This window comes from Exophiala spinifera (assembly GCF_000836115.1).
Source record: "Exophiala spinifera strain CBS 89968 unplaced genomic scaffold supercont1.6, whole genome shotgun sequence".
Classification (NCBI taxonomy): domain Eukaryota; kingdom Fungi; phylum Ascomycota; class Eurotiomycetes; order Chaetothyriales; family Herpotrichiellaceae; genus Exophiala; species Exophiala spinifera.
This window is the reverse complement of record NW_015622518.1, coordinates 837,837-865,517: the sequence shown is the minus strand read 5'-3', so window position 1 is coordinate 865,517 and position 27,681 is coordinate 837,837. Positions and strand designations below refer to the sequence as shown.

The 27,681-nt window shown below is 50.9% G+C and overlaps 11 protein-coding genes across 11 annotated transcripts; 6 read left to right on the top strand and 5 right to left on the bottom strand.

The window, feature by feature from the left end:
* Positions 1-366: 366 nt before the first annotated feature.
* On the top strand, positions 367-1,841 carry PV08_08232 (uncharacterized protein; the record flags this gene model as incomplete). The annotated part of the gene is made up of 5 exons (XM_016382558.1): positions 367-447; positions 561-759; positions 815-1,352; positions 1,410-1,543; positions 1,597-1,841. The coding sequence occupies 5 exons, from the start codon at positions 367-369 to the stop codon at positions 1,839-1,841; spliced, it is 1,197 nt and encodes a 398-aa protein (XP_016233261.1).
* A 1,013-nt stretch (positions 1,842-2,854) lies between these two features.
* On the bottom strand, positions 2,855-3,112 carry PV08_08231 (uncharacterized protein; the record flags this gene model as incomplete). Its single annotated transcript, XM_016382557.1, has 1 exon — positions 2,855-3,112. One exon carries the CDS (start codon positions 3,110-3,112, stop codon positions 2,855-2,857), a length of 258 nt encoding a protein of 85 aa, XP_016233260.1.
* Positions 3,113-4,458: 1,346 nt separating this feature from the next.
* PV08_08230 (uncharacterized protein) lies at positions 4,459-6,487 on the top strand (the record flags this gene model as incomplete). Its single annotated transcript, XM_016382556.1, has 2 exons — positions 4,459-5,036; positions 5,239-6,487. The coding sequence occupies 2 exons, from the start codon at positions 4,459-4,461 to the stop codon at positions 6,485-6,487; spliced, it is 1,827 nt and encodes a 608-aa protein (XP_016233259.1).
* Positions 6,488-7,124: 637 nt separating this feature from the next.
* PV08_08229 (uncharacterized protein) lies at positions 7,125-8,371 on the bottom strand (the record flags this gene model as incomplete). The annotated part of the gene is made up of 8 exons (XM_016382555.1): positions 7,125-7,276; positions 7,327-7,494; positions 7,549-7,629; positions 7,680-7,760; positions 7,812-7,886; positions 7,937-8,001; positions 8,072-8,205; positions 8,255-8,371. The coding sequence occupies 8 exons, from the start codon at positions 8,369-8,371 to the stop codon at positions 7,125-7,127; spliced, it is 873 nt and encodes a 290-aa protein (XP_016233258.1).
* A 1,049-nt stretch (positions 8,372-9,420) lies between these two features.
* On the top strand, positions 9,421-11,334 carry PV08_08228 (uncharacterized protein; the record flags this gene model as incomplete). The annotated part of the gene is made up of 2 exons (XM_016382554.1): positions 9,421-9,668; positions 9,726-11,334. 2 exons carry the CDS (start codon positions 9,421-9,423, stop codon positions 11,332-11,334), a joined length of 1,857 nt encoding a protein of 618 aa, XP_016233257.1.
* Positions 11,335-12,074: 740 nt separating this feature from the next.
* PV08_08227 (uncharacterized protein) lies at positions 12,075-13,211 on the top strand (the record flags this gene model as incomplete). The annotated part of the gene is made up of 1 exon (XM_016382553.1): positions 12,075-13,211. The coding sequence occupies one exon, from the start codon at positions 12,075-12,077 to the stop codon at positions 13,209-13,211; it is 1,137 nt and encodes a 378-aa protein (XP_016233256.1).
* A 1,218-nt stretch (positions 13,212-14,429) lies between these two features.
* Positions 14,430-17,375, bottom strand: PV08_08226 (uncharacterized protein; the record flags this gene model as incomplete). Its single annotated transcript, XM_016382552.1, has 1 exon — positions 14,430-17,375. One exon carries the CDS (start codon positions 17,373-17,375, stop codon positions 14,430-14,432), a length of 2,946 nt encoding a protein of 981 aa, XP_016233255.1.
* A 406-nt stretch (positions 17,376-17,781) lies between these two features.
* Positions 17,782-19,864, bottom strand: PV08_08225 (uncharacterized protein; the record flags this gene model as incomplete). The annotated part of the gene is made up of 10 exons (XM_016382551.1): positions 17,782-17,872; positions 17,923-18,412; positions 18,465-18,491; positions 18,557-18,795; positions 18,841-18,887; positions 18,950-19,047; positions 19,098-19,317; positions 19,370-19,510; positions 19,582-19,612; positions 19,665-19,864. 10 exons carry the CDS (start codon positions 19,862-19,864, stop codon positions 17,782-17,784), a joined length of 1,584 nt encoding a protein of 527 aa, XP_016233254.1.
* Positions 19,865-20,978: 1,114 nt separating this feature from the next.
* Positions 20,979-22,575, top strand: PV08_08224 (uncharacterized protein; the record flags this gene model as incomplete). The annotated part of the gene is made up of 2 exons (XM_016382550.1): positions 20,979-21,432; positions 21,485-22,575. 2 exons carry the CDS (start codon positions 20,979-20,981, stop codon positions 22,573-22,575), a joined length of 1,545 nt encoding a protein of 514 aa, XP_016233253.1.
* An 885-nt stretch (positions 22,576-23,460) lies between these two features.
* Positions 23,461-23,837, top strand: PV08_08223 (uncharacterized protein; the record flags this gene model as incomplete). Its single annotated transcript, XM_016382549.1, has 2 exons — positions 23,461-23,626; positions 23,692-23,837. 2 exons carry the CDS (start codon positions 23,461-23,463, stop codon positions 23,835-23,837), a joined length of 312 nt encoding a protein of 103 aa, XP_016233252.1.
* Positions 23,838-25,986: 2,149 nt separating this feature from the next.
* PV08_08222 (uncharacterized protein) lies at positions 25,987-26,946 on the bottom strand (the record flags this gene model as incomplete). Its single annotated transcript, XM_016382548.1, has 1 exon — positions 25,987-26,946. One exon carries the CDS (start codon positions 26,944-26,946, stop codon positions 25,987-25,989), a length of 960 nt encoding a protein of 319 aa, XP_016233251.1.
* Between the last annotated feature and the right edge of the window lie 735 nt (positions 26,947-27,681).

Genomic DNA, 27,681 nt, shown 5'->3' with positions numbered 1-27,681 from the left:
ACTACTCTCTCTTTCTTTCGCTGCTGGAGTGGGGTCCACCTCATGATCGATTTGCAGTTGTCGGGATCTCAGCCCGACGCATTCCACTGTGGCATTTCATGCACCAAGATATGTAAACACACGTGGTATGGGCCCGTCCGCCCTTCGAAACCACTATTACATTCCAATTCTAGGGATAGTCTGACAAGTTTTCTTCCAGCGATCACAACGTCGGACTAGCTAGTCCTATTGCGGGCGCCATCTCAAGGGGCGCACATATATATACACATGGATGATACATCGCGCCTCCGTCTCCAACTCCTTCGCAGCCTTTCGTATAGAATTCTGTCGATCAATCTCAACGCATAGCCGTCACAGGGGCGGACAATGTCCTCACTTTTCACAGCTTTGATATACATTTTCGCCTTTTCTGTCTATTATGCCACCAACGTCTTCCGGCATCGTCGTGTAAGTCTATTCAGCGCTTAAATCCAACTATGCAGTTCCTAATTCTTCCGCAGCATGATATGGAAATGAGAGAGACTCGCTGATGTCAAGCCCCTCCAAGGCTCTTGAATCAGAGGCCGCTTGGTTTGGATCGCATCGAGCAAATCTTCCGAGCAGACAGCGAGTCGCGCCTGATGGGGTTGTTTTTGTTCCACTTTAGGGTCTGGGGCACAACTCTCGAGCATATATTTCTCGGATCCAAGGCTTTCGGAACAATAGAACCAGCCAATCTCGAGGCTATTCTGTGCACCCATTTCGAAGACTGGGGCATGGGTCTAAGACGAAACGCCATGCTTCCACTATTTGGAGACGGCATTCCTCCAAGAAGGTGTTGACTGGAAACACTCGCGCGAAATTCTGAGGCCTCAGTTGGCGTTTAAGCAGTACGAAGATCTGGAGGTATTCCAAGAACCGGACGCCACTCTTCTGGAAGCGTTGCCCGCAAATGGAGTTGTCGATCTCCAACCGTTCCACTTCCGTTTGACCTTGGACGTGACCACGGCTTTCTTGTTTGGAGAGTCCGTACACTCCCTACAAGAGCCGAGAACACCAGGCGAACCTGAATTCTCCAGTGCCTTCACCACAGCTCAAGGCTTCATTGCGAAGAGAATGAGACTCCAAGAGCTCTATTGGCTCGTGAGTGGAAAGAGGTTTCGACAAGCCTGCAGTGATGTTCATCGCTTTGCAGATCAAATAATTGATCGAAATCTGGCCAAAGACCTGAGAGACACTGAAGAACAAAAGACATATGTGTTCCTTGACTTCCTTGCCAGAAACACGACAGATCGGAATGCATTTCGAAGCCAGATCATAAATGTTTTGGTGGCCGGCAGAGATACTACTGCCTGCTTGATCTCCTGGGCCTTGTGAGTGATCAAGCAAAGACCCGTTGACTGACCGACTAGGCTAAATCAGACCTGCAGCTTTCTCCTCGTGCGACACCCAAATGTCCTGAACAGGCTAAGATCAGAGATTGCATCCACCTTCAATGGCAGAGGAGAGGTTACACGATCGGACCTGAGAAGAATGAATTACTTGCAAAATGTCCTGAAAGAGAGTAAGGCCCCTTTGATATCAGCCGCCGATCCCCACCCTGACTCACAGTATCAGCTCTCAGACTCTATCCTTCTGTTCCGGTCAACTCTCGGATGGCTCTCAAGACTACTGTCCTCCCGGTTGGTGGCGGGCCGGATCTCAAATCACCAGTGCTTGTCCCTCGAGGAACTTCAGTTCCATACAGCGTGTATGCAATGCACCGGCGGCCTGACTTGTACGGAATGGATGCAGAAATATTTCGTCCCGAGCGATGGGAGGAACATATGCCCCTTAATGACGATCCGACAAATACAAAATGAGGCTATCTTCCTTTTAATGGTGGACCACGAACCTGTCTGGGATTTGATTTCGCCCTTGCCGAAGCGGCATATACTATCGTGCGCCTGATTCAGAATTCAGAAGTTTCCTGTGATTAGGTTGCCAGCCGGAGAGAAGGTGGAGTTGACTGGCGTCGAGAAGCAGATGATGACCCTAGTGGTTTCACCCACCGAGGGGTGCAAAGTTGAGGTAAGCAGAGATCCACAATGAAGGTACCATGACCCTTCGGATACTATCACAAAATAAGCCCCCAAACCTCGCATTGACCTGCAGGCGACCGGTTACGTAAGGACATCGAGGTTGGACTACAGAATCCCACCAGCACCTTGGCGGAAAGCAGATGTCGAAGTCATGTGCAATATACATCGAAATAATTGGGAAGGGTGGAGGGACCGGTCTAGCACCTTGATAACACGGCTGTGCATCTCATCATCAGATTATACTATATTGGTATGGTCTTGTTTTCCCCAGTCGGCGAGCACGCTCTCGGCTCCAAATTGATCCCCGTAGCGCACCCCTGAATTGACCTGAGCTGTATCTTCCTCATATATGTGCCCCGGCTTTGGTGCTATTTCCTTCGATCGCATGTTCACTTTCATACCGGACTCGAGCTTTATCCATTACCATAATACCTCTGCTGTTCACAGCCTCTGCGCGTGAGGACAGGCGGAGCTTCACAACATCGAGCCGCAAAATGGAGCGTTGGTAGTTTCCCCAAAATTGGGACCTATTTGGACATATTCGAAACAATCGACGCAGTTGGTGAAAAGACAGGTGACGCTCACAGCACCAATGACCAGGCTACTTCAACCACTCCCATCTTATTTTGCTTGTGCTGGCGAGACAGAAGGAGAGAGCCGCTGGGGAATGCATTTGGCAAAGCACAAGTCTGTGTGATAGATATACACTTTGACCAGAGGGAGAAGATCGAGTTGGTTCCCATTGATCGGCCATCCACAGTGTCGCATCCACCTTTGAGGTCGTGGTGTCGAGCTTATCGAGTCTGAGCCTTCTTCAGAATATTGTGGCTCAGAATTGATTGTGAAGTGGGGAACAGTGGCTGTCCATACAAATTCTGGATGGCGGCGAATCTGACTGTGCTTGACGCTTTCGACCGCTTGTGAAGGCAGAGAATCAACGCAAAGATAACGAGCAACATAGCACCAAAACTGGCTCCTATCACTGCCGCCGTTATCTCGCCCACATGTGGTCCCAACTCTGTCTCGACCTGTTCGACTTGAGGAGCGGCCATGGTCATTGTGCTAGGGCCTACACCAACGTTGGGAAATGACATGCCAGTGTAAGTTGTGGTTACCCACGGCGCATCGCTCTCGGTCTGACCAGCTGTAGTGAAGCTCATTTGCACATTGAACCAGTCCAATGTTCCGCAAGCATAGCTATTCAAACCCTGGTTTGAATAGGAATACGTGTTACACCAGGTGGACGAAGCCGAAGAGTCCGTACTGGTATACTGTCAATATCTGCGTCAACAAGCTCGATCCAGGCACTGTACCATTTCAATATCATGTCATTGGATTGGCATGCTTCGTCACAATTTCCTTCTGCAACATCGTCGCCGTCAATGCATGCGAGTTGATAATTGCAGGAGTCCAGGACAAGTTCCGTCGACGAGGTCGTGTGATAGCTTGCGCAACAACCAACTATGTCAAGCACGGTTTGATAGCCACAATACGATCCGCTTGGGCAGGTGACTGGGTTTGCTGTTTGGCTCAAGTTAGCAGCTATTCTGTACAGACCCTTAACGTTACCCAAATCGCAAACCGACATTTATTCCCACTAATGTAGCCGCAGACAGATGTCAAACTGGTCTTGTCTATGATTTGACGCTTATGAGGATGATTTGGTTTTGGGCGTGCTGTGGGCAGAGGTGCCACATTCTGATGCCAGCTTTGAGAGAAATCAAAAGGCGTCTGAACTGGTCGCCAAGTGCCCACCAGAGACATGGCAGGTAACGCGTTCAGGAGGTTGCTTCAAGGTGAGTGTTATTGCAGCACGATCGGGAAATATGAGTACAAGTCTTTTGATTCCATGGCAGATCTGATCCTCAGGAGTACCTTGCCAGCCATTATACTCATTGCCTCATGTGTGTTTCAGTCATGCATACAGGAACCTATCATGGCCAAGAATTCCTGGAAGCACATAGACCATTGGGGGCCGTCACGGGGCGAAACTGGTTGAGCTACCGGAATAACCAACAGCGAAAGCCACAACCTGGACAGTTGGGGGCCGATCTTGACGGTGGCTGCTCATGAAATGTTACGCGAGACGAGGCGCCTTGTCGTAAAATGGAAGGCCTAATTGACATGTTACATACTATTGTTGCCAATGCCCTGATCTTGTGAAACACCACTGAAGTTGAAGGGGCCTTGTGCCTTGATAAAAACATCACAAGCTAACTTGCTGTTGGAGCTTGGAGGACTTGGGCAGCCATTAAGAAAAGGGCCGACACTTCTTGGTCGGCCGGCGATTCTGCAGGAGCAGTATATTCCTGCCTCATTGACTATATTGCATCCCCCAGCCAGCTTTTAGAGATGCAGCAGCACTGAGCCTTCAACCACGGCAGGCTCATTGTTTGCCATGTATCGAAAAGTCAACACAGGAGAGGTCAGCAGGGGTTTCAGCAAGCGGCCGGGGACCCCGTCTGAGGTAGAGGACAGTCATCGACGAATGTCAGGCCGGCTCGTCGACATTTGGACAGCCTTCGCCATCGTGACTATTCCCATGCTGGCTTTCAGCGCAGTTCTATTGGGACTTGTCTATAGATACCGAGTCACACATTCGACCACAGGGGACAGCAGACTGCGGTCGCCAGGGACGACCGATGAAGCGGGTGTCTACTATGTGAACTTGAGCGCCACTGTGCTGATCTTCATTTCGTCTTGGTCGAGCAGTGTGGGACCTCTCCTGTTGGGATTCCTGATGACACTGGCTTCGTATCCTCTTACACGGCATTATTGGCAGGATATCCAAGAGCAAAAGCCGACCCTTCCCACACCATTCCAGTTCGCATTGTCGCTCAAGTTCTTAGGCGGTGGAGGCTGGGGCGCTCTGTACAGCTGGATGCAGTATCTGATCGGGTGGAAACATCAACGTCAACTTCAGTCTCGGTTGTTGACCGAAAGTGCCTTTGCCACGGTCATCGTCACGATATTAGGGTCAGTCATTGCCTTTTTCATCTTGCGCAGTGTCAAATACGGGGGTTCACATCTCAGTTTCGCGATCCAGCCTACCGTCCAAGTGTTCCACTTACCGAAGGAGTGTCCGGTTGTGAAAAGGACGGCCCTGGAGCCGTCAGGACGGGACTGCATTCACGATCCCTTCTAAGTCCACGTTGTTCTAACTGACGGGCTTTTTTAGAATTGTCGTCTTCCTAGCCGACACTTGGCTCCATATCACGACATCCACCGTCTCATTTGTGGATACGAATCCTGCAACCGGGACGACAAACTACAGCCTGAGCCTGGTTCCGGGCTGCTTGACGACCAACAACTCTGGGATTAGCCACGCTGCTCAATGCAACCTCATCCAAGCATCCACGGGGACTTTTCTATTTGACCCGGCCAAATCCCTCACAGTACTCAACAACGTCTCGGACAGCATTGAGGTACATAACAACGGTCCCGATGAGAGGTACGCTTACCTCGGCGTTCCTCAGTCTGGGCCGGTAGGGAACCTCGACTACACTGCGACCACATTCGGGATGAGAACGGAATGCAGGGCGGCTTCCAGGGCGTGCAATCTGAATGCTGCTTTCGGCGCCTCAACGCCGTTCAAATGCACCGACGCGTTTGCCGGTGACCTTCAAGTTGACACGTGGCTCGAGTCCTACTTCCCGGACTCAGCAATGGCGTCGAACATCACGGGTTACGGAGTGGGTAATCCATTCTACTACGGTGTAGGGGCTGGTTTCCAGACAGTCACCAACTCCGAGCTCGAAAACTCGGACGAAATCGTCACACCGGTCCATGGAGGTATGGCTCTTTTGCTCTCCTGCAGCATATGGATATTCGACGTCGAGTACGATTCCATCAACGGGACTGTCACACGCTTCGTCGCAACTCCTAGCAACGACTCCGTCGCGAATATATGGCAGCTTCCGAACCAGGCGGCAGGCGTCACGACATCCAACCTCCAAACAGCCATGCTTATTGCCGTATCTACCGCGACATCCATACAGGACCTCGCGGACCAATATGCCGTGGCGTACAGCAAGGTCGCTTTGGGCGTGGGTGCACAATCAGTCGAGCTTTCGCCGGCAATGGCTGCTCAAGAACGCTCTTCGTTCCTCGTGACTAGGTTACCGATGGCGCCGCTGTTTTGTCTCATAGCAGCCAATCTGGCATTTGTGGTCTTGGGAATCACTTTGACGTACATGGCATTGTCGACTTCTTCAGGAGGCGAGGTGCGCGACGTACAGGCGCGTCTGAGCATTGTAGGTCTGGTGGCTGATCGTTTCGAACCCGGGAGATCAGCTGGCCCGGCTACCGGCATAGAGGAGCTGTTCAAGGAGCATAGCGGACAGTCAGACTCAGTAGTGGTAGCCATGGAACGGACGGCTGACGGTGGATTCGCTTACAGAGAGTGGACGAAGATCACTGACCCGTGAGTCAGACACACATCTGAACATTCCTGAACGGTGAACATTTTTCAGCGGCGCCCACAATAAGTCTGCATCCTAGCTTCGCTACCTAGACAGTAGGGCCACTATGCCCGGATGATCCCAGGTCTACAAGCAAACCGTTCACTTGCTCTTACCTGGCTCATGTGATATCAACTAAACTCGTCCATTTTCACACAACGATTAGCAAAGTCCCCCTGGACACTAGCTCAGGTAAAAACCATATAGTATCGTTATGCGACGGACTTGCATTCGTCCGTCAATGCGAGCAACGCGACGCAGATTCCAATCCCGAGCCTGCCTACTAAGGATACAAATTCAATGGATGGTCCCGTTCTTCGGCAAGTTATACTCCCCCACCCCTTTGGCATTTGTTTCGCACACTCCCCCTTCGTTGGGGCTTATACCATTTCGTCGCATTATCAAAAGAGTGGTGATAACCTCCCAAGTGCTACTCTGAAATCATCCTCTATCCAGGAAGCGGGAACTGTTCCCCCTTCAAACGCAAACCAAGCCTCTCTTTAGCGAGAGAGCGTCCGTCAAGAGATCTCCTCCCTCAGGCATTGGCTCGATTTCATCAGAACACCAATTCCTTGAAGCTCCACCGTGCTGGTCTCTCCTGCGTTCAGCATTGCAAGTACGTGCTATCACTGCCCTCCACATGGACAATGTCGACTCCGAGACTCGTGCGGCGGTAGTCATGCGCAGTGGACGACTGATCCCGGATTGGTCCACGCATCGATGGAAGGTGCAGTGTGCCTTGTTCGCCCGGGAGTTCTTTCTGGCGCTGTTGTTCGCGTCGACGGTCCTACGAAATCCGTACGTACCATCATCGTCGTCATCGTCCGGGTGTTTGTTCTTGCGCAACGAAGCAAGTTGCGCGTCGTCGTCTCTGTTCCACTTAAGATGGTATTCTCTTTGGTTACCATGTTGACATAGTAAGCCACCGACACAGCGCATTCCTGACAGAGGGATCACCTCCTTTGAGTTGTTTTCTAGGATCAGTAAGTTAGCCTCATCCTGCAGTCAATAAGTAGATAGTGTTCCACCAGAGATTTCGAAGGACATAGTTTCGTAGAATTTCTCCCTGTAGATTAGCCCCAGAGGAATGACCTCCTGTGAGATGTGTTCTAGAACCAGTGGTCAGTCTCATCCGGCAGCTGATAACTAGATATTGTACCATCAAAGATTTCGAATGACATAGCCTCGCAGAACTCCCCCGTGTAGATCCTTGAAAGAGAGATCACCTCCGAGATGTGGTCTAGACTCAGTTAGTCGGCCTCATCTGGGAGTGGATAACTAGATATCGTACCGGCGCCGATCAACATAGTGCTGTAGAATTGTCTCTTGCAGATTAGTATCCGAGGGATCACGTTTGTGTTGTGTTCTAGGATTAGTCAAGTTAGTCTCATCCGGCAGCGATACAAAACCACTTACCAGTGGATATTCCCAGCGATACAGAATTAGAGAATCTGTCCACCGGGCCAACGCTGCAGAGAACCCTGTCATTCTTCAGCTCTTTGCTTCGATGATCGGGCAGTGCTAATGAGGGTAATGGAGAAGAGCACAAACCATGCAAAAACCATGCAGGAAAAATCCATAGGGCCTGGAACCTGTCGAAGCGACACTTGTGATTTTCCCAAGCCACCTAAGCTAGTCAAACAGTCTTTCCATTCCGTTTTGGGTTCATGTAAGTCAAGAAGAGCCTTGACCACAGATCAGCAACAACAGTGAAAAGGTTTCGTTGCTGCTTACCTGCACATTCTCACCAGCAAATTCGCTGTTACTGTTGTCGTAGATATGGTCGTTCTCACAACACATTCCCAATGTTCGAATATCGTGTGAAGGTTCCTCGCGTGTCGAGGTTGCCATCACATCCCGTTCGCCTTCTGCCTTGCAGTCGACTGCGTCAGTACCAATTTGTGGCGACAGGGGCGCGGGGGGTGGTTTAGAACCTCATTCTCGCCATACCACCCGGCACTTGCGCAACACCTTTGGCATTCACAAAGCGGTTGAGGTTTGACGTCAGACAAACCAGTCCTCTCCGGAGAGGATAGCATTGCGTCGAGGCTTCCGTACGCTATCCGAAGAACTTCAGACAACTGTAAGACCCTTTCAGGAGATCGATGCGAGTAATAGGAAGGTGATGTCAGCTAGTAATTGTCTCTGCCTCCATGGAGTAGGACTCAGTAACTGGAGTACGATGAAAGGATGTCTATATTTATACCTATGTTGTTGTGCCATTGCGGCCCACAAAGGACGATAGTCGCATCTCGTGTGTGGCCGCACTCGAATTCCGTCCTTTCCAAATTTCCAAAACGGAAATCATGAAATTCAAAAGGTCCGAACGAAACCATGGCAGTCAACATCTTCAAACTCTGGATGTGAACACTTCTAACCAATGCCATGGACAAGGGTGAACCATGGGGGGGCAAACTTTTGGCGTCATGTGACCCAAAAGGTGCAGTGCAAGAAGAAGCCATGCATGACAAAAGGAGCCAATGTAAGGCTGCCACACCATCGGTCATGCCAGCCTCATGCAATGTTATACGATGCAAAAGTGCGTGAAAAGGCAGCCACTAGTGATTGATTAGGGCCGGCGTACCTCTCACTCGCGGCAAATTTTGAGCTGTTCGACACGTCTTCGCGTACTTTCAATGTGATGGGACTAATGAGAATGTGAACCTAGATATGATACATATCCGGAGGGGGAACATCACAGACTGGCTTAGTATTTGGTTTTACTGTCGTGTTTTCCCTCCTTAGCACACTGATATTAATCGAACTTGGTTGTCTGGGAACTGTAACAAAGGGGAGCCTTCGACTGAATGATTTTTCCAACATCATAACAGTCAAATTCATTGTCCTAGGCTGCGGTGGACGGCGATTGAAGAGCTAGAAACCGAATCCTACTTCCAAGTATGACAAATTCAAGCTTGCTTTCGGGCAAAGGCGTGCTATCCATGTTGGACCAAGGTTCCTCTCACCAGGAAAATTCAGACCCTGAGCATCACAACAAACATAACTCTAAGAATGTCAGCACATATGGAATCTCGACTGAAATCGGCTTCGACGAAGTGAGAAACACGATAGAAGATCTCTACCAGAACAAGAACCACTCACTTTCTGAGGTGAGGGAGGAAATGAAGAAATATGGCTTCAGAGCAAGGTAAAGGTCCCCCGTTCTTGCACAAAAGGGAGACAGAAAAGAGTCCTAACGGCCCAGTGAACGCGAGTACAAGGCCAATTTAAAGTCCTGGGGGATTGGGAAAAACGCAAGCAGGGCGGACTGGCTGTACTTCCTGAGGGTTCACCAGGAGCGCCTGGATAGCGGCATGAGCGAGACTTTCCTGCTCATACACAACAAGATTCGCCGGATACAGGACGTTAGACGATATCTGAAGGGCCATCGCGAAGATGAAGCCGCCTTTCTCGCCGAGGCACTGGCATCAGAAGTGCCCAAACCTGAATACATACACCTTTGTGATGCAAACGGCGGCTTGATCGAAACAACACCACGTCCCGTCCATGACATTACAGAAGTGGAGATCATTCAGCAATCAAGTATGTTGCCAGGAGACTGTTACTTGGGGCCACGAATTGTCGAGGAACACCAGGCATTCACGTCGGGTCGAACATTTCAGGACTTGCTGGTACGTGGGTCGAGTGGATCCAGTCCGGTTGAGGATCTCGAAGTAGCATCCTCCACCACGCTCTTGCCCCGTCTCGATTCGGGGACTACCGTGTGCGACGACCAAATCGAGAACTGGCACCACCAAAACGGTCTCAGCGAGACCGAGCAGCTGCAATTTATGGCTGGTCTTGACGCAGCGCCTGCATACGGAGAGTCCCCGACTCGCGGTAACGAACAAGAGCATGTGGCTCAGGCATATGCGACCGCGTGTATGGGTGCATGTATGTACCATGCCGCCGGCAGAAGAGATGTTGGGCGGCATTGTCTCCAGCAGGCCACCATACACTTCAGCCAGATGTGTTGCGGGGAAAGCCCGTTTATCCTCATCGCTGCTAGCATGGTGCTGACTTGGATGACGGTGCATGCCGAGGGAAACATCGCCACGAGCGTCATGAGTGCCTGCTGGACCGCTGCAAAAGACGTTTTGGGCGCTCAGAACTCGATCACAAAGCTCCTTGAGTGGATGACAGCTGCAGCTGGCGGCGTTGAGAAGCTGAGAGCATCTTCCGTCAATGCGAAAACACTGCGGCATGTATGGCAGAGTTTTCTTCATCGTCTCGGAGAAGCTCATGGACATACGATTGTGGGTTTATACTGTCTTAGTTTCCAGCTGATTCTTGCAGACAAGCTGTTTGTTGAAGCAGAGGAATATCTCCAGGGACTATCCTCGACCTCGATCAAGAGCCTCGGGCTGGATCATTTGCAAACCATCATAATTCTGGCCACATTGAGCAGAGCACAATATCGACAAAGGAAATTTTCATCGGCTCTAGAGACCATCGACAGGAGCCTTGCCGCTTGTCCTTTGGGAGAATACCATCCGCATCGACTGGAGATGCTGATCCGGAAAGCTCTCATCCTTAAAAACGTCGGCCGGCTTGACGAAACTGAGAAGATATACTGGTTAGTGGCCGAGGCGCGTGCAGCAACATTGGGAATGCACCACAGGGCGACTATCGCGGCTCATGGGAGTTTGGTAGATGTCCTCAAAATGACCGGCGCCTGGGAGGAAAAGAAGCTTGAAGCACACAGGCTCGTCACAAATCCGCAATTGATGGTCTCCGAGTATGAGAGCACTTGGAGGCGCATTGTTGAGGCCAACAGGCCCTACAATGACAACGGTTCAAGCGATGAGGAGTAGAACGGACCGTAGTTTCCCATAGAGGGGATTGATGCTGTGCCACCTGAACACCGCAACCTGGAATTTTATGCCTGTGCAGAGTTGCGAGAAGGGCAGGCTTCTTCGTGGGCAATAGAGGTCTGGTGTGTTTTGATAATCCACAATGTATTAACGATCGTTCAGTTGGAGAAGTTCTCTTCTTTTACTCAGCCTCGTCGCTGTTCCATGCTGGAGAGGCGGCGCTGTGGCGTTCGTCATTGAGAGGTAAGTCGCTATACGGTCAGATCAGTCCCATCTTTAGAATAATGCCCCCGCCGATTAACACAATTCTGAGGTGCCTGGGGTCTGCGATGAGGTAGGACAGGGTTTCCAGTCGACGAAGGTACCATGCTAGACTCGAAAGTAATCAGCGAGAAGAGGTCGTTTGGGCAGACTGCGGTGGGCGGTCCAGCGTGATTGCGGCGCTGCCTGGAATCATCAAGCACTCGACGACAAACAACGGGATTTATGAACAGATGTAGGATAGTAGAATGTTTTGCAGTTGTGGTGTATCATTAGATTGCGCCTTCGACGAGACCACTAACTACTGAGTCTTCCATTAAGCCGGCGCGAAGCACAGGGCGGCATCATCCTCGTCCCAAAGCGGCTGAGTTCGGTCATCTTGGTAATACTCGTAGTTCAATTTAACTCCATCATTCGCGTCTTCTCGCCGCGTCTCCAAGCCTCCAAGCTACACCACAAGATGCTACACGGACGTGACGATGGCTGAAGAGTTTGACGATGCTGAATTTCTCGCGGCGGAGGCTGGTGTACAACGATCAGCATCAGCTGTGCCGCAGCGGACAGCGAGTCCAGCCGTCACCAATGTCGCCAAAGTCGTGCAGCCCAAGCCGCAGGCAATGCCCGGCAGGCAAGGTCCGTCAGCAATTCTGGTCTCGACGCGACAGAAGGGCAATCCCATCCTGAATCATGTCAAGTCGCTACCGTGGGAATATTCAGACATTCCTTGCGACTATGTGCTCGGGGCAACAACCTGCGCGTTGTTCTTGTCCCTCAAGTACCACCGACTGCACCCCGAGTACATCTACAGTCGAATCCGACAGCTAGGCAAACTATACAACCTGCGCATCCTGCTGACGATGGTAGATATTACAAACCATGAAGAGGCGCTGAAGGAGCTGTCCAAAACGTCCATGATCAACAACCTCACATTGATCCTCTGCTGGTCTTCACAAGAAGCAGGTCGTTATCTCGAGCTCTTCAAGTCCTACGAGCACGCCTCCCCTGCCTCCATTCGCGCCCATCAAGCCGAGACCTACCAAGAAAGCTTGACCGAGTTTGTTACTACTCCTCGCACCATCAACAAGACGGATGCTGCAAGTTTGATCTCGAACTTCGGATCCCTCCGCGCAGCAGTGAACGCTCAGCCAGAAGAGTTGGCGTTGGTGCCGGGCTGGGGAGAGAAGAAGGTAAAAGCGTGGACTACAATAGTCCGAGAGCCCTTCCGGGTCAAGCGAGCTGCCAAGTCAAGTGCTGCCCTGTTGAGGCAAGAAAGCACAATGTATTCCGACGGAGACAGCGCTCCGCTTACTCCTGACCCGGTTCCAACCCCCATCCCCATCAGTACTGTCCGATCTCTGAGCAGGCAGGGTACACCAATGAACACCGTTGCTGAGTCGTCGGAAGGTCCTAGAGGCCTTAAACGATCGAGGCTTGAAGAAATCCCGATGAACGAGGGCATTGACGCGGACGAGGCGGCGCTTCTAGCAATGGCGGAAGCCGAGTCACATCTCACGGATGTGGAACAGCCAAAGGTTGCCCAGGCCATCACAAGGAAAGAACCTGAACTGAGCGAAGGCGTCATGGCTGCTTTGGCCAAACTACGCCAAAATGGTTGAAAAAAAGGGACTCAACCCAACCTTGGATGACGCTGTCATCTTCATCTTCTGTCCATCATACATCATCAACAGATGAAATCTTAGTCGAGAAACCCTCGAGATGTCTTCTTTTCCCTTCCTTTGCACCATGATTGCAACACAGGGTGTCCTCGGCCCAGCTTGGGAGTTGACCACATAGTACTCACGTTGAAGCCAAGCCGTCATAGAAAAAGATAGCATGGGCATGGCGGTCTCCAACAAGGTACATACCTTGCCTTGCTTACGGCCTCATCAGTCTTCTACGCTGGTATACCTACCCCGCCACCCCAGAAGATACATCAAAGTTGATGCTCACCCAGAGTATGGATATGCCATGCTCGACGAAAAGGGTCGAACGATCAGTAAGCTTGTCTTGGGGCGCAACCAGCTCAATCTGACAGGCTCCAGCCGCCCTCGATACGATCGCGCTGCCGCCCCTCTGTGGTCATGCTCTGTAATTCTGACACCAGCATACCATTGCAGCCGAACCTCACAAACCGATTGAGGAATCAAGCGCCTTGGACATTCCGCGCCACAGGACGCCCAATACTTCATGAAGATACAAGGTTGTCGACCTCCGGGACTCGTGTGGTAGAAGGAAGAAAAGATCGGGCATTGGACGCCAGACGAGACGGCGTGATCAAGAGCCTATGTAGGTAGATGCATCGGCTTTTCATCATCATTTCACGCATTCAAGTATCTTATCCTACCAGAGGGCAGGACGACTTTTAAGAAACCTGATGTAACAATACCTATAACTATACTATTATGTTATTATGGTAGTGACATTACACCTCTAAGCCCGTGGGCAAATGCAATGCTTTATCATGATGATGATGATGGTGATCCCGAGTCCAGACTGACTACAGACTTTATCCTGTTCCTCTACCTCTCCATCGTCCAAGTATTAGATCGAACCCGTGGCTCAAAGAACCATGTCAATTATGACACGCTTGTATGCTGCTGTACCAATATGCAACACATCCCCGGTTGAGGTGAGCGGAACACGACAAGCCCGCCTGATAAATCATGGATAAGGTACTCATAGTTCGTGCAAAATCAACCAACAGACCAAACTCCATTACGATACCATCCCAAACGTGTACAGATAATCGGAAAATCTACCTACCTACCTACTTTACATACCGCAAAAGTGCCAAGTAACGGGTGGTTACAGTGATGGTGCCGAGGTGCTGCGCATCACACCTCGAACTGCTTGTATCCTTCGACCAAGCCATCACTGGCTTTCGTGATCGCCACCCAATCCGGCGTGTAATGCACAGCTTGATCAAAGGCAGGAATCAATCCCACCTGATTCACGTCGCTCCACAGACACACAACCCTGCCGGTCATGGTGGCGTTGCCAGCAAGCTTCTCGCTGCCTTCGTAGGCACCCCCCTCTTCGTCCGAGGTCGCATCTGCCCAAGACACGTCGACAGTCCAAGCCCGATCCCAGGTCCTCGACCAAAGTCGGACCTCTCCACTCCCACTCTCAGGCACGGGAGCGAAGCGCTTGTCGCGAGGTGCTTGGCCTTCAACATGGACTGCTCTAATCGGTGAGTCGAACATGATCTTGCACGCTCGTGTGTTCTTGCCGTAGATGACGAATCGTGCTTTGATGTCGCTGTCACTGTCGTTGATCCTGGTGACATTGAAACTCAGCCAGCTCTTGTACTGCTTCTCGGGAGGAAGTGAACTCGATGGGTTGGCAACGTTTGGGGGAGGGCCGGTCCAAGAACACCTCTCGAGATTGTTGTTGGGTCCGTATGGAATGCATTCAATGCTGTCACTGGCTACATCGGGCAGTTGTCCGACTGCATAGCGCACAAAAGGAGTGGCTCCCCCAAGCGACGCCACACTATCTCCCGTATCCAGGTTGACCTGCTGAGCGAAGAACAGTTTCAACCTGTTATCCGCCGAAAAGGGAAAAGCGGTGAGGTTGTATGCCAACGTGCCTATTAGCACGAGAAGGAAGAACATCGGAATATGCCAGGTGAACCTGTGCAGGATTGGAACCACAGGAGAAAACATTAGAATCGTGGCGGCTGCGATCATGATGTACACCAAAAACATCGAGCTCCCATCTTGTCCGGTCTGATGTAGAGCCTCTGTGGTCAACAAGCCAAGTTGACCAACAATGACCAGATTGATAGGCACAACCACGAGCATCTGCAGCAGCCAGAGGGATGTCCACTGAGATTTGCTCCATTCTTGTTCTTCGGGCTGAGAGCTCTTGTCATCTTTGGATTTTGCACTTGGGCTGGGTTCTGTGCCTTCTGGACGATACCCTTTGAAGGTCGAGCGGCCCCGACTTCTCAACAAGCTGGATCTTTCTGTTGGCTCTTCTTCGTTGTTCTCGACCTCCTCGCCACCTTCCTCTTGTCCTGTTGTAGAGGTGCCATACCTGACTCCGGAACTACTGCGCGAGGGCGATGTAGAATAGTCGTCCCCGAACTTACCACGGCAGTATGTCGATTTCTTTGGTAAGGAGAAGAGCTCCAGGTAGGCTAGCCATGTGGCTAAAAAGAGAGTAGCTGTATAGATGAGGACGAAGTACACGCCGACCAAGTGCAGATGCTCCTCAAAGACCGTGGCGACAACCAAGAAAACCCACCATGCAAGCCACATCCAAGACAGTCCGTAAGCCCGAGTCAACGATGACGGTCTCCCAAAATCTGCTGCCCGACAAAGAAACCATGCCACAAAGACGAAGGATGAAATCATCATGCTCCAAACAGCCCATTCGCTACTGTGAGCAATGTACTGGTTCTCTTTAAACAAAAGGTATGCCAGAGCAATTGGTGCTGCGCATGCCACGAGGAATATCATTGGGAAGCGGAAGAACCCACGCCACCCATACAAGGAGACTCTGTCCTCCCCATCAGGCATATGGTATTCCCTAGATCCAGAAAACAGGTAAAACTTGTCAATCCGATAAAGCATGATTAGCGTGGCCAGAAGGATGATAGGTCCAGCCACCAGTAGCGTGACCGAAAGTGCGAAGAAAGTATGTGCTTGCAGGACAGCGAAGGCTCTGCCGAACAAATCAAACCAGAGAGCCCGACTGCCAGGTGTATTCCCAGGCTCTAGATTCGTTTTCAGAGAAGCAGAGGTCAAAGACTCGGTTGTTGCTACGGCTGCTGAAAGCATGTGCCAAAGTGATGCTCTACCGGTGTGCCGTGAGTCGTCTTGATCGGTATGATATCGTGCCCGCGGCCCGATGAAAGCAACATCGAGGCCCCTTAGACCGAGCTTTCCGTTGAATATGACATAGTCCGTTTGGCTTCGGACAAGTCCTCGATTGAATCCATCAGCAGTAGTCGACGAGCCGAACGGGTATCTGGAATGAGCATAAGCCTTTGTTACGGCATCATCTGTGCTGCGGAAAAGTGCTGCTCTCCCTCCAGCGCCTGCTCCTTCAAGATTGAGGAAACTACTGGCCACTTTCGACATGGGATGCTGTCCAAACACACTGGCACCATTCAAAAAGTCTTCTTCGCCGTTGTTGAGTAGAAGGACAACGCCATTCTTAGGCTTATTGCCAGGCGTAGTGAAATACTTCAACAACTGGAGCACGCATATGACCCCAACACCATCGTCTGTAGAACCAAATCCAGTGGAGACACTGTCATAGTGAGCATTCACCAGGACAGCATTCCGAGTGGAAGGCTTTCCATTCGGATCCAGCCACCATTCGGATGTATCATCTTCTGTGCCTGGTACGTAGACGATGAGATTTGTGCCCTCAAAATAGACACTTATCCCAGCAGCTGTTGAGATGCTCCCCGATGAGTATGTCAGGTTCGACGTGTTATCTTCGAAGACATACGCGGCTGGCGTGGTGCTCGAGGCGTCGGAGGGACTTTCCAGACTCCCCTCCAGAATAGACGTGATTCGAGCGAGGAGCCAGTCGTGGACTTTGTCGTTGGCATGTGTATTGTAAGGGTGACGCGAGGAGGTGAGGAGCTGCAAGTCGTTCCATGCCTCGGTCAGATTGATGCCATGGATAGGGGTAGCAGAAGAGGGAGGATTGGGCACGCCTGTCTGGACAACAATCAAGGTAACGATGATCGCGAGGTAGACTGCGGTGGTCAGGAGGGTGACAGGCCAGCGAGTGAAGGCGATGGGGTTGGATAGCCTCGCCATGGCTGTGGGAGGAGTCCGAGCTCAAGACATGAGGGAGACGATATAGGACAACCTGAACAAGGCCTGGAGGAAGGAGTACGAGGTGGTCGCAGTGAATGTTGGTTTTCTGTGAGGTCATGGAAGAGGTCAAGATTGTGTGCTTGTAGTCGTTTCCTGTTCCCCGCACTGCGCACTCTGCATTGCGCTCGCCGCCTGCACATCATCGTTACTCGCATGAACAGAGGACACCTACAGTAGTCGCTACGGGCACCGCTACCGGGCAGTTCAGGTGCTTGAAGGGGCCGAACTCGGGTAATGGGACTGTCTATAAATTGGCAATGTACTCGTCAATATGTGGCATGCTGGCATTGTGCCCGACCTAGGTAGTATCTATGGCCCATCACACATCTAGCCTGGTTCAACGTCCTCATTCTCTGCTGACCACATAGTTCTTGAATTCGCGGGTTTTGACGCCGCGCTCGAACATTATGTCGACTTCCTGGTACGTCCTTCCTTTCCTGTGGATGTCCATGTTAGCAGCTCGTCGACATATTCAAGAGGTACTTACAATTCCGGGACCCTGAAGTATGCCCAGAGAAGACAAAGACTCGCCAGTCCACCAAAGAAGAAGCCCAATTTGCCTCGCATGTTGGCTTGATCGGCATTGATCATGTATGGAATAGCGACAGTCATGACAATACCCGCCAAGGCCTGGGCCGCTGTTGCAATCGCGATGGTTTTGCCACGGACTCTGGTGGCCGACACCTCGCAAAGCAATACAAAGCATACCGGGCCGATTGATATGTCGTAAATGAAGTTCCAGATAACCATGAGGACTGATTCGGCCCAAGCAATCGAAGGCCGATTTTCATAGTTGGGTGCGCAGTCAAGGATACCAATAATGAATTGGAGAACAGCCAACGTTGCGAGGCCATAGTTGTAGATGGTTCGCCTCCCAAAATGGACCAGTAGAACCCAGGAACAGCAGGTTCCGACAAATCCTACAGCCAGAAATCCTACGCCCATATTGAATGCTTCGTCCGTCGGCAAACCAGCAACTGACTCTGCTCAGCATATGAAGCATTTATCTTGCATGAAAGGTTCACTTACGCGTGAAAAAGTACGTCGCATAGCCAACTAGTTTGGGAGGTCAGCGTGGACACGATACGTCAGTTCAGGTCGACAAGACATCAGTCACTAACCTAAATAAATACCACTTAGAACCTGTATGGTATAGACGCCAATTGCTATCTCGGTCCGACGTAGGTTGATCGTTTTAAAACAATCAAGGTACGTCGTGCCCGTCTCGAGCTCCCTCTCAAGTCTGTCGGTTTCGATAATGATCGCTAACGTTGGCTTGACATCAACCTTGGACGATGCCAATCGCATGAGAGCCTTTTCCGCATCTTCGAATCGGCCTTGACGCTGAAGCCACCACGGGCTGTGCTGGTTAGTGATGTAGTAGGTGTGGACTGGAACGACCCACCTCTCCGGAGCAAATGGTAGGCCGATCAATATGACGAGTGGCCACACCTGAGTTCGCGTTAGCAAAGGGAGCAGGTATGGAGCAGTAGTGCCTCCAGGATCATCATTACCCATTGTGCTGCGAATGGAGCACTATACGCCCAATGGCTATCAAGTCTTTGCGTACCAGCGATAACTCCATTAGCGATCAACTGGCCTGTAACAAAGCCTGGGAGTATTTCAGTATGAGATCGGGCAGGGAGACAGTGGTGAGCGAACATATGTTGGTGCAAGAGGTGAGGACACCTCGTAGAGCTAGCGGACAGACTTCAGAAGCATAAGCTGGAGCGATGACAGCGTATGATCCAAGCACTAAGCCACCTAAGAGTTCTCCCGCAAGCAAGACTGGTAATGATCTTGCGAAGAATTGTATGAAGATAAAACCGGTGGTGAAGATTACGCACGCTCCGAATGTCTTCTTGCGGCCAAACCATTCCATCTGTAACTTGTTAGGAGATCGGGGACATTATTCTGCCATGATATGTACGTACAGGGTAGCCGGCACAGAAGGCGCCTACAACCTGGCCGATAGGAGACCCCATCGACAATCCCGTCTGCCATGGTGCGGAGATGATCCAGTTGCCTTCGTAGAGATATCCAAAATCTTTCTGAAACTTCGGGGTCGCGTAGAGCTATCAAAGGGTCAGCTAGATGCTCTCGCCGTGTTCATGACATTGGGCAATGTCATATGTGGCCAACTCACTTGACCCAGCAGCTGTGGATCAAAGGCACACCTGTATAACCAAAGTCAATCTAGCTACATGCATGGTGGGGTTTGATTCATACATGATCACACCCAGGGAGAAGAAGAGTGACCAAAAGACAGCGGACGGATAGAGCCTGACGGCTTGCCAAAAGCCGCGGCCATGTTCTTCATCGGCAGCAATGCGGGCCTCGGCCTGGATATCGTCGATGGATGCAGTGGCTATAATGCCAGCCGGATCTTTTTTATTCTCAATGTCCTTATCTGAGCCTGCAGACGCCATGTTGAGTGTCAGTGATATGAGAGGTGAACAAAAAGTAAAAAGCGCAGAAAGGCAGATAGGTAGATATATGCGATGCCGCTTCGGCAGTATCGATATTGATTACACTAAGCAGTGCTCTCCGCCTCTATCAGCTCGTACCACAGACCTGCCCTCGCGTGGAGATAGTGAATGAAGCGATCGCGAACTAACAGTGGTGTCGATGATTGCTCTAGATAATTTCCAGTTGATATGCAGTAGACACCGCTGTTGGCTCTTCACTCGAAAATCTCGCTCAGAACCCCTCACCTTCGTCATTTCCTCGCAAGCTACCGGACTGAAGGAGTGGTTGCCGCTCGTCAATGGTGTCTATGCCGTCGGCCATGGGCTGGAATTGTTGCAACTCTCAGGTCTGATACGCTAGTGGGAAAGCGTGCAGACAGGAGCTCGTGTTAACGACGCATGAGCGGTCACACGCGATAAGGACCCTGGGTCCAAGTATCAGTGGGCGCCAAAGCACGATTCGAGAGTTATCAATTCCCTAGCACGGCGGGGAAGTGCGATGGAAACGTGTAAATGGCTTGCCGTTATGGTTACATTGGAAAAGGAGGAGTTGGAGGAGCGGAACTAGATGAAACGGCAGATCAAGTGGCAACCAGATTGTAACGATACCGAGTAAGCTCGACTTTGGGTCAAGCACGTGACCAGATCGGCAATGTCATGCACCTCTAGTCGCGACTACGAGGAAGAGTGGTGTCTGTGAGGGTCTGAATGTGTGGTACACTCGTAGTTGTCGCATGATACATCTCGTAGATTTAACAACCAGTTGTTTTCTACACGCAACACGCTGGTGTGGTGTACAGCTTGCTGACTAACAGCCAGCCCCCGGATGTGGATTATCGTTTCCCCGCCTCATCATGCCAGGGCTCCGCGTATGTCATCGCATCTCGTCTTTCATTCACTCACTTGGAAGGTCTCTTCCGAAGGGATGCCAATGACCGATTATGCGTGGGCCTCTGTTGAGCGGGTCCTGGATCACTGAGCACCTCTCAATAACACTCTCGGCAATAGAGACTTCGCGCTGACCGTTCTAAGAATGGCGGAGGAGGTAGTGCTATTCCCGACTGAACCTCTCTTTATGGTTGATCGTGGCTGGCAGCGCAGCAAGAAGAATGTCAGAGATGATCGCACAGTTCTAGGACATGGATCCCAAAAAGCCGGAAATCATGACATCACTATCACTATCGCAGGGCCACGGTCTTCTGGAAAGCCTCCTTCTACTACAGCCAAACGCACAACTGAAGCCAATAGAGCACAAGAACGAAAGGTTAGCGTCCAGTTTATGCAATATGAACCTCCGGTCTCAGCAGCTGGACAAGCCAGCGAGCGATGCAGACGAACAGCAAGGAGGGCCAAAAGCGTTGTTCAAAGACGAAGAGGACAAGCACCGTCTGCCGCACATCCAATCGTCAGTCCAAGTCCCTTGTCGGTGCGCTCATCAACGTTGAGGCAAAGCATACCTGGGAGTGCTTCTCCACTGTATACCTTCATCGACCCTGAAGTAAGCAGCTTTCAAGAGTTCATCGCGTATTGTAGGTCGCCCTATCTTGTTTAAGATGACACAGTCTGACACCCGGCGCCTAGATCCGACCCGGTTAGCCTCAGCATTGCTCCCGATCAGCAAACATGCTCCAGTGAGCTCCAATGCGATCAAGGAGATATGGCTCCCCGCAGCAATCAACGATGAGGTATTCTTACATGTTATACTCCTTTCTTCAGCCATGCACTACGTCTCAACCATGAATTGCGAAGACGTCGGCGACTCAAACCTCCTCTTGAAAGTGATATTCGACCGACTCAACCGCCGCCTTCTGACCGGTAAATACTCCGACACGACAATAGGTGCCGTCTCCTGTTTGGCTCTTAACGAGAATGGACAGGGCAGTCATACCCAGTGGGCAATACACACGGCAGGCATGTCAGAAATGATCCGTGACCGGGGCGGCATGGCTTCAATACCTCCAGAGAAGCGATTGAAGCTGTACCGGGGTGAAATCATAGGAGCTGTCGACACACTCTCAATGCCACGATTGCCACAGCCACCACGAACTACGAAATCCCTTTACGACACCATGAAAATGAGCTTTCCTCCGCACGTTACACTGCTATCTGCGATTCTCGAGTCAAATGTGACGCGAAACATGTCTGACCTTCTCATCGATCTATCGCTGTTCTCACAGACTCTGAACTATGCAGCCAAATCCGGGGTCGTCATCGACTCCATGGCTTACGAAGAGGACATCACACGCATGCAGTACGATCTACTGGTTATTGATACATTAGGCGGCACGGCCCTGGACGGTGCCTGCAGGTTGGCAGCATTAGCCTTCGGCCAGAGCATCATGCAGGAGACACCTTTCCGAAGGAGTGCCTCGGTGGAGATCTCGCGGCAGTTGCAAGGTATATTGACTGTTGATGACTCGGCTGGTTTCGATTCTGACCTGATGTTCTGGATTCTGGTGATGGGAGCGTTGGTCTCATCTCAAACAGCCGAGAAAGAATGGTTCCGGACTAAGCTCAGAGATAGGGTGAGCCAAAGAGGTCATTGCTTCTCATGGCCAGCTGCAAAAGCTCTCCTAGGAGCCATGTTCTGGGTTGACTGTCTACTGGATGTCCATGGAGAGAGGCTGTGGCACGAAGTATCTGGGCCTACTTGCGTTCGTCAATCCGCGTAGGTGCCCTGTCATCGATAGCCAGAGGAGAGGAGGAAGCCTTGTCTCCTCTCAACAAGCATATCGGTAACAACCAATGAAGTGCCCCTCCCCCACCATAGTCTCAAGCGCTACCATCAGCCAGAAGCACGCTTCATTCCCTCGCAAATGAGACGGAAGACGGCGTCCTTAACAATATCGTTGAGCCGCTGTGAATGTGAGTTGGGACACCACCAAATTCAGCTTGCCCACTACTGCATGGATCGAGCTGTGGAAGACAGTCACAGAATGCAACGGCGTTTGCGTGTCAGCATACGATTGGCCTCTTGTGTGCTTGGGATATATGCTTTAGACTCGACGAAATGATATTGGTCGGAGCTTTATTGCCAACTCAGAATTCACAGCTTGTACCTTTTAACTTTTCGACCGTTTGATTAAATTCGTCCAAAAACACTTCTTGCCAATCTTTTCCCCGTGTTTAAGCTAGTAGAGGATGTCGTCCCTCACACACTCGTCCACGCTGTGATTATTCAAATCCTTAATGGCGACTTCAATTTGAAGGTTGTAAAAGTGAAACACGTGAAACACGTGAGGACCACTAGACCGGGCGACACGTGCAAGGCACAAAGTCACCTTGACGTCATGTGGGGGAAGCTCCTTCCCTTACAACACTGTAATGTTGTACGAGGGCATCGGACTCCGGAGGCAGCCGCCATATCAGTGAAAACCTTGATAAAGCAAGGACATCCCACCTCGAACACGCCATCTCTGCTATAAATCCCTCGCGTGGACTCAACAACCTCTTCCTTCTCTGCCCTTACATCCGACTTGAAGCTTTGCAGCGTGCTGTGCAACGGCCTAGACCAGAACCAATTCCTCTTCTCACCACCGCCGCTACCACCAATCGCCATGTTGCACAACATCTACGCTTTCCTCTTCCTCCTGTTCACGATGCTGGCGTCCGCAGCCCCCGTTGGCGACGAGACTGTCACCGTAACCGACCATGCAGTCCGCTATGGCACCGGCGGCGGTATTGCTGGGCTCATCATTCTCATTCTCGACATCATTGTCATCGGTAAGTCTTCCACACTATCTGGCAAGATGTACGGCGTACAAGAAGAGCTAACAAAGATCAAACAGTCGAGGTCCTCCAGTCGAATCGCCCAGTCCCTCACAAACTCCTCTGGATTTTGATCGTCGTCTTGTTCCCTCTGGTCGGCATGCTCATCTACTTCTTCTTCTCAAACCGCGAAGCGCACAAGTCTTCCTACGAGCCTATTCTATGAACGATATATACAATTCTCACCCGAGGCATACGTGCCTTGCTGCCGGATCGTTGGATGGATGCTTAGACTGCTCACTCTAGGTTTCATACATCGCAAAAGAACCCTGAAAGAACACCAACCCCTGGAGAAGAGCAAGGAGAAGTCGTGATGTCTTGGTATGGACTTTGCTGGAATGTCCTGAGTGGAGCTCATTTGGTGGAATCTGCTATGGCCATGTTAGAGAATACTGTTGTCAAGATATAATAAGTACCGGAGTGATGTATATACGAGTAATATGACACATGAAGATCTGCGGGTTAGTTTCTCTCCAGTAGTTTGTTTTCGTCTGGGGTATGGATGTGCTACTCTCCTTGGCTTCAATATCTCCAACGTCTTCCAAACATCGTACTCGTAGACCAGCCATCTCGAAGCATGTGCACAGGTCGATGTACTACCGAACATCGTTCACGCTAATTTGTAGAAGCTGCAGAGGTAGGAAGCTGTCACCAATTAAATTTCATCGAGTTATTTGGTCACTTTGTCAAAATGTACACGATCTCAAACTGAGTTAGTTCCTCTTCTCATCAAAAGACTCCCCCAGAATACACCATATTACCGTATTGATCTTCGCTGGTTAAACCGTACAGGGGTGGTGGGATGGCCGAGGATCCTGCAGCTGTGGATCTAATGTAAGCAATGACGCACACCCCTGAGGGAGGCTCTGCTGCTGGTCGAAGAAAAATGGGGTTTCATCAAAAGTACTCGCTACTGTACTAACTATTGTAGACTGCTAGTGTTGGAGGTGGCTTTGACTGATCTCGCGGTGGGTCAAACCAGCCCTACTTGCTCAGTCCGGAAAGGATGGCGGCATCATCTTCACTGAGCGTTTTGACAGGCCACACAATGTACCGGTATGGAATGAGGAAATGGGCATCCCAGCGCCGTTTAGCCTGAATTGTGTCAATCACCCAGAGGTGTCATCACCATTGGTGGTGGCAAGGTGACTTTGCCCTCATTTGAAATCACTTCACTAAAGGCATGTGACATGTCCCAGCCAAAGCTGTAGCTGCAGTTCACGTTCATCCATAAGCAGGAGAGCCGGCAATGGTGGTGTTCAAAGGCAGGGGGAAAGGTTTTTTAACAGTGCGTACCAGTCCTCCATACCTTAAACACACCCTGGTGAACCATGTAACGGCCCATGAGTCCATTCTTGCATGGTAAACATCGAGTCATCGGAGATTAGATGTTGGGCTCCTCGCCTGTCATCACCACGGACGATGGAGGGGACCGGCGTTTCGGTACGTAGCACTGGGCTGGCAGAAGGTATTGGTCAATACGAACTCCAGGGGGCGGTATTGAGGTACCTACCGAGAAGGTGTATGGGGCTGGGATAGTCAAGTACTAGTCGCTTCTATTCCTGGTAGGAGGTTTTGTCGCCTCGCACCTGACAACACTTCCATATAGCCTCCGAGAGTGTTCGCCATGCTTCAATAGACGACTCAATGAAACCGAAAGTCCTTCTCGTCAGCTGAGACATCTCTTGTATGTAGAGAAAGCATCTCAGACGTGTCTTGCTTCCCTCAGTGTCAATCTCGGACAGCTTTGACGTTCGTAGTGCCCTAATCTCTCCTTCTCCCCAGGGCAGACCATGCTGGCTATGTTGTTCATAATCTCCTAATTGACACGCTTTGTCCTTGAAACTCAGCTATTACCTTGCGGGTATTCCCCAAGACTTTACTTGCTCCGCTCTGGGGTCACCAAATCAAGGCTCACGGTATGCTTCCGCATTTGCAATAGTACAAATTTCCGAAGCACTGCAGGTTCGAGAAGTGTCAATGCTGATCCCCAATCTTCACAAGCTAAATTGATCTGTGATTTTCTTGCCTTCCTCCGTTGTTACGGTCGCGGATGTATTTCCGGCCAGACCACGTTAGGGGTTGGCGAACGGACGGGACCAGATCGTGGCCGAGCATCAGGTCTACAGGCGCCTTTCTTCTAAGTTACCTCTAACCAGGATCTAAGTTGAGAAGAAACGTACATACCAAAACCACGGTCACTTCTTCTGAATCTACGTTATTCAACGCCCAGCTTACAATACCATTTAACATACAAGAGTGCAGCCCGGCTCTCTTTCTCTGTAAGAAGCTGTGACAACATGACACATCATGACTCATTGCAGAGGATATGTAGAGACTTCGATCGCCCACCCAAAGCATCTCGCATACCATCCAAGACTGACAGAACTCCACTCTAGCGCGTGTGGTGCGCCTTGTACAATACTTCCTTCGAACCTCGGGCATATCGGGAAACAGGAACCAAACTCGTGTACAAGTTCCTTGGTGCCTTTCCATAGCCAGTCATGTTCACCAACAGCGTAAAGGATAGGAACGCGGACGGACTTCGCATAACTTCTCCAGTATTGTGGCCAAATAAACCCCATATCAATCAGCTCGTCACGTTTCATAGGGACCGTCTGAGGGCCCACAAGAGAACGAACTTTGGGCTCGGCGCACCACAGACTTGGCTCACTGAGCATCAGTGTCTCTTTCACCGCAAGTGGGAAGCTAAGTTCCGAACTGCTAGGACCGTGGCCCTCCAGGATAGCTGGTTGATCAGTCCAGAATGTTTCAACACCAAAGCCTGACAGTATCAGCCCACGCAGCGGGTATTTCGGGCTGTTCTCTTGCGACCATAGTGCTGCAGCAACCATAGATCCAGGCACACCCATGGAGTGACACAACAGGACAATACCATTGCAGCCATTTGTCACTCCGAAGTGGTTCCATAGTGCGGGAAGTATGAAATTGTGTTCCCAATTTCCATCTTCGCGGAGGTAGCTCGTTGCCTCGTCAAATGGAGCCAGGGGTGAAGAGCCGGCGTATCCAGGACGGTTGAACGCGACAAACGGCACACCCAGAGCTGCCGAGACGGTCGATGCTGTGTAATCTTCCGAAATGTCGAAATTTTGAGCCGTACAAGTAGCGCCATGGATTCCGACGATGAGTGGTTTGGAATGCGTATGAGTGGTCGAAGTCATGGAAGGGATGTGAGCAATCCCGGTGACTATAGCCCCATTCTGCAGAGCCAGGCTAAATGGCGTAAACCTGGTGTTTGAGTTTGTGGATGCCATGTCGTTTGTCCAGGTTGAGATAGAGATTGCAAACACAGCAAGGCATGGAAGGCGGCATATCCTTTTATGCACTACTACGATCCTGCGAATGCCTTATAGATACTGACGTCTGACACAGGGTTTGTGCTTCCTCACCGAGTACAGTCGCAATCTGTCCACGAATGCGCCTTTCCCTTCAGCCGCATATTTGGCCCCGGCAGACTACAGTGGGTCGTGTTATATAGGCGGTCTCTGTTTATCCAAGGTGAAACCATCGGAGACGCGCTTCAGTCCCTTGGTAGGTTCAAACAGTGCTAGGACCAGGTGCTCAAAATCGCGGTCTTCGATTACTGCTTTTTAGCTCCGCCTGATTCCACGTTGCACTGCCCTCAGCTAAAGCCTCCGTAGACCCTCTTCGGCTAGTACCTCAAAAGCCCCGTATGACTTCCACGAAGCTGACTTTTACAACCTCGTGGTGCGGGCAGCACCGTATATGTCGATAACACCGTGGTGCAATCCATCCTTCAAAGATGAAATAACTTGGGTTCGATACTTTCTGCATTGATCACTCAAGCGTCACACAGTTAGCCATGTACCAGTCTCTGCTCACACCAGCCTCTGCTCCCGTGCACCACCTGCCCATTTGACGGGATAAAAGTTACGAAAGTCAAATGGGTTGCAACTACAGTCATCCACCCAATCATTTATCCTGGTCGGGCATTTAGTGTACTGTCCAAGGTAAGCGCCATCCTTCAG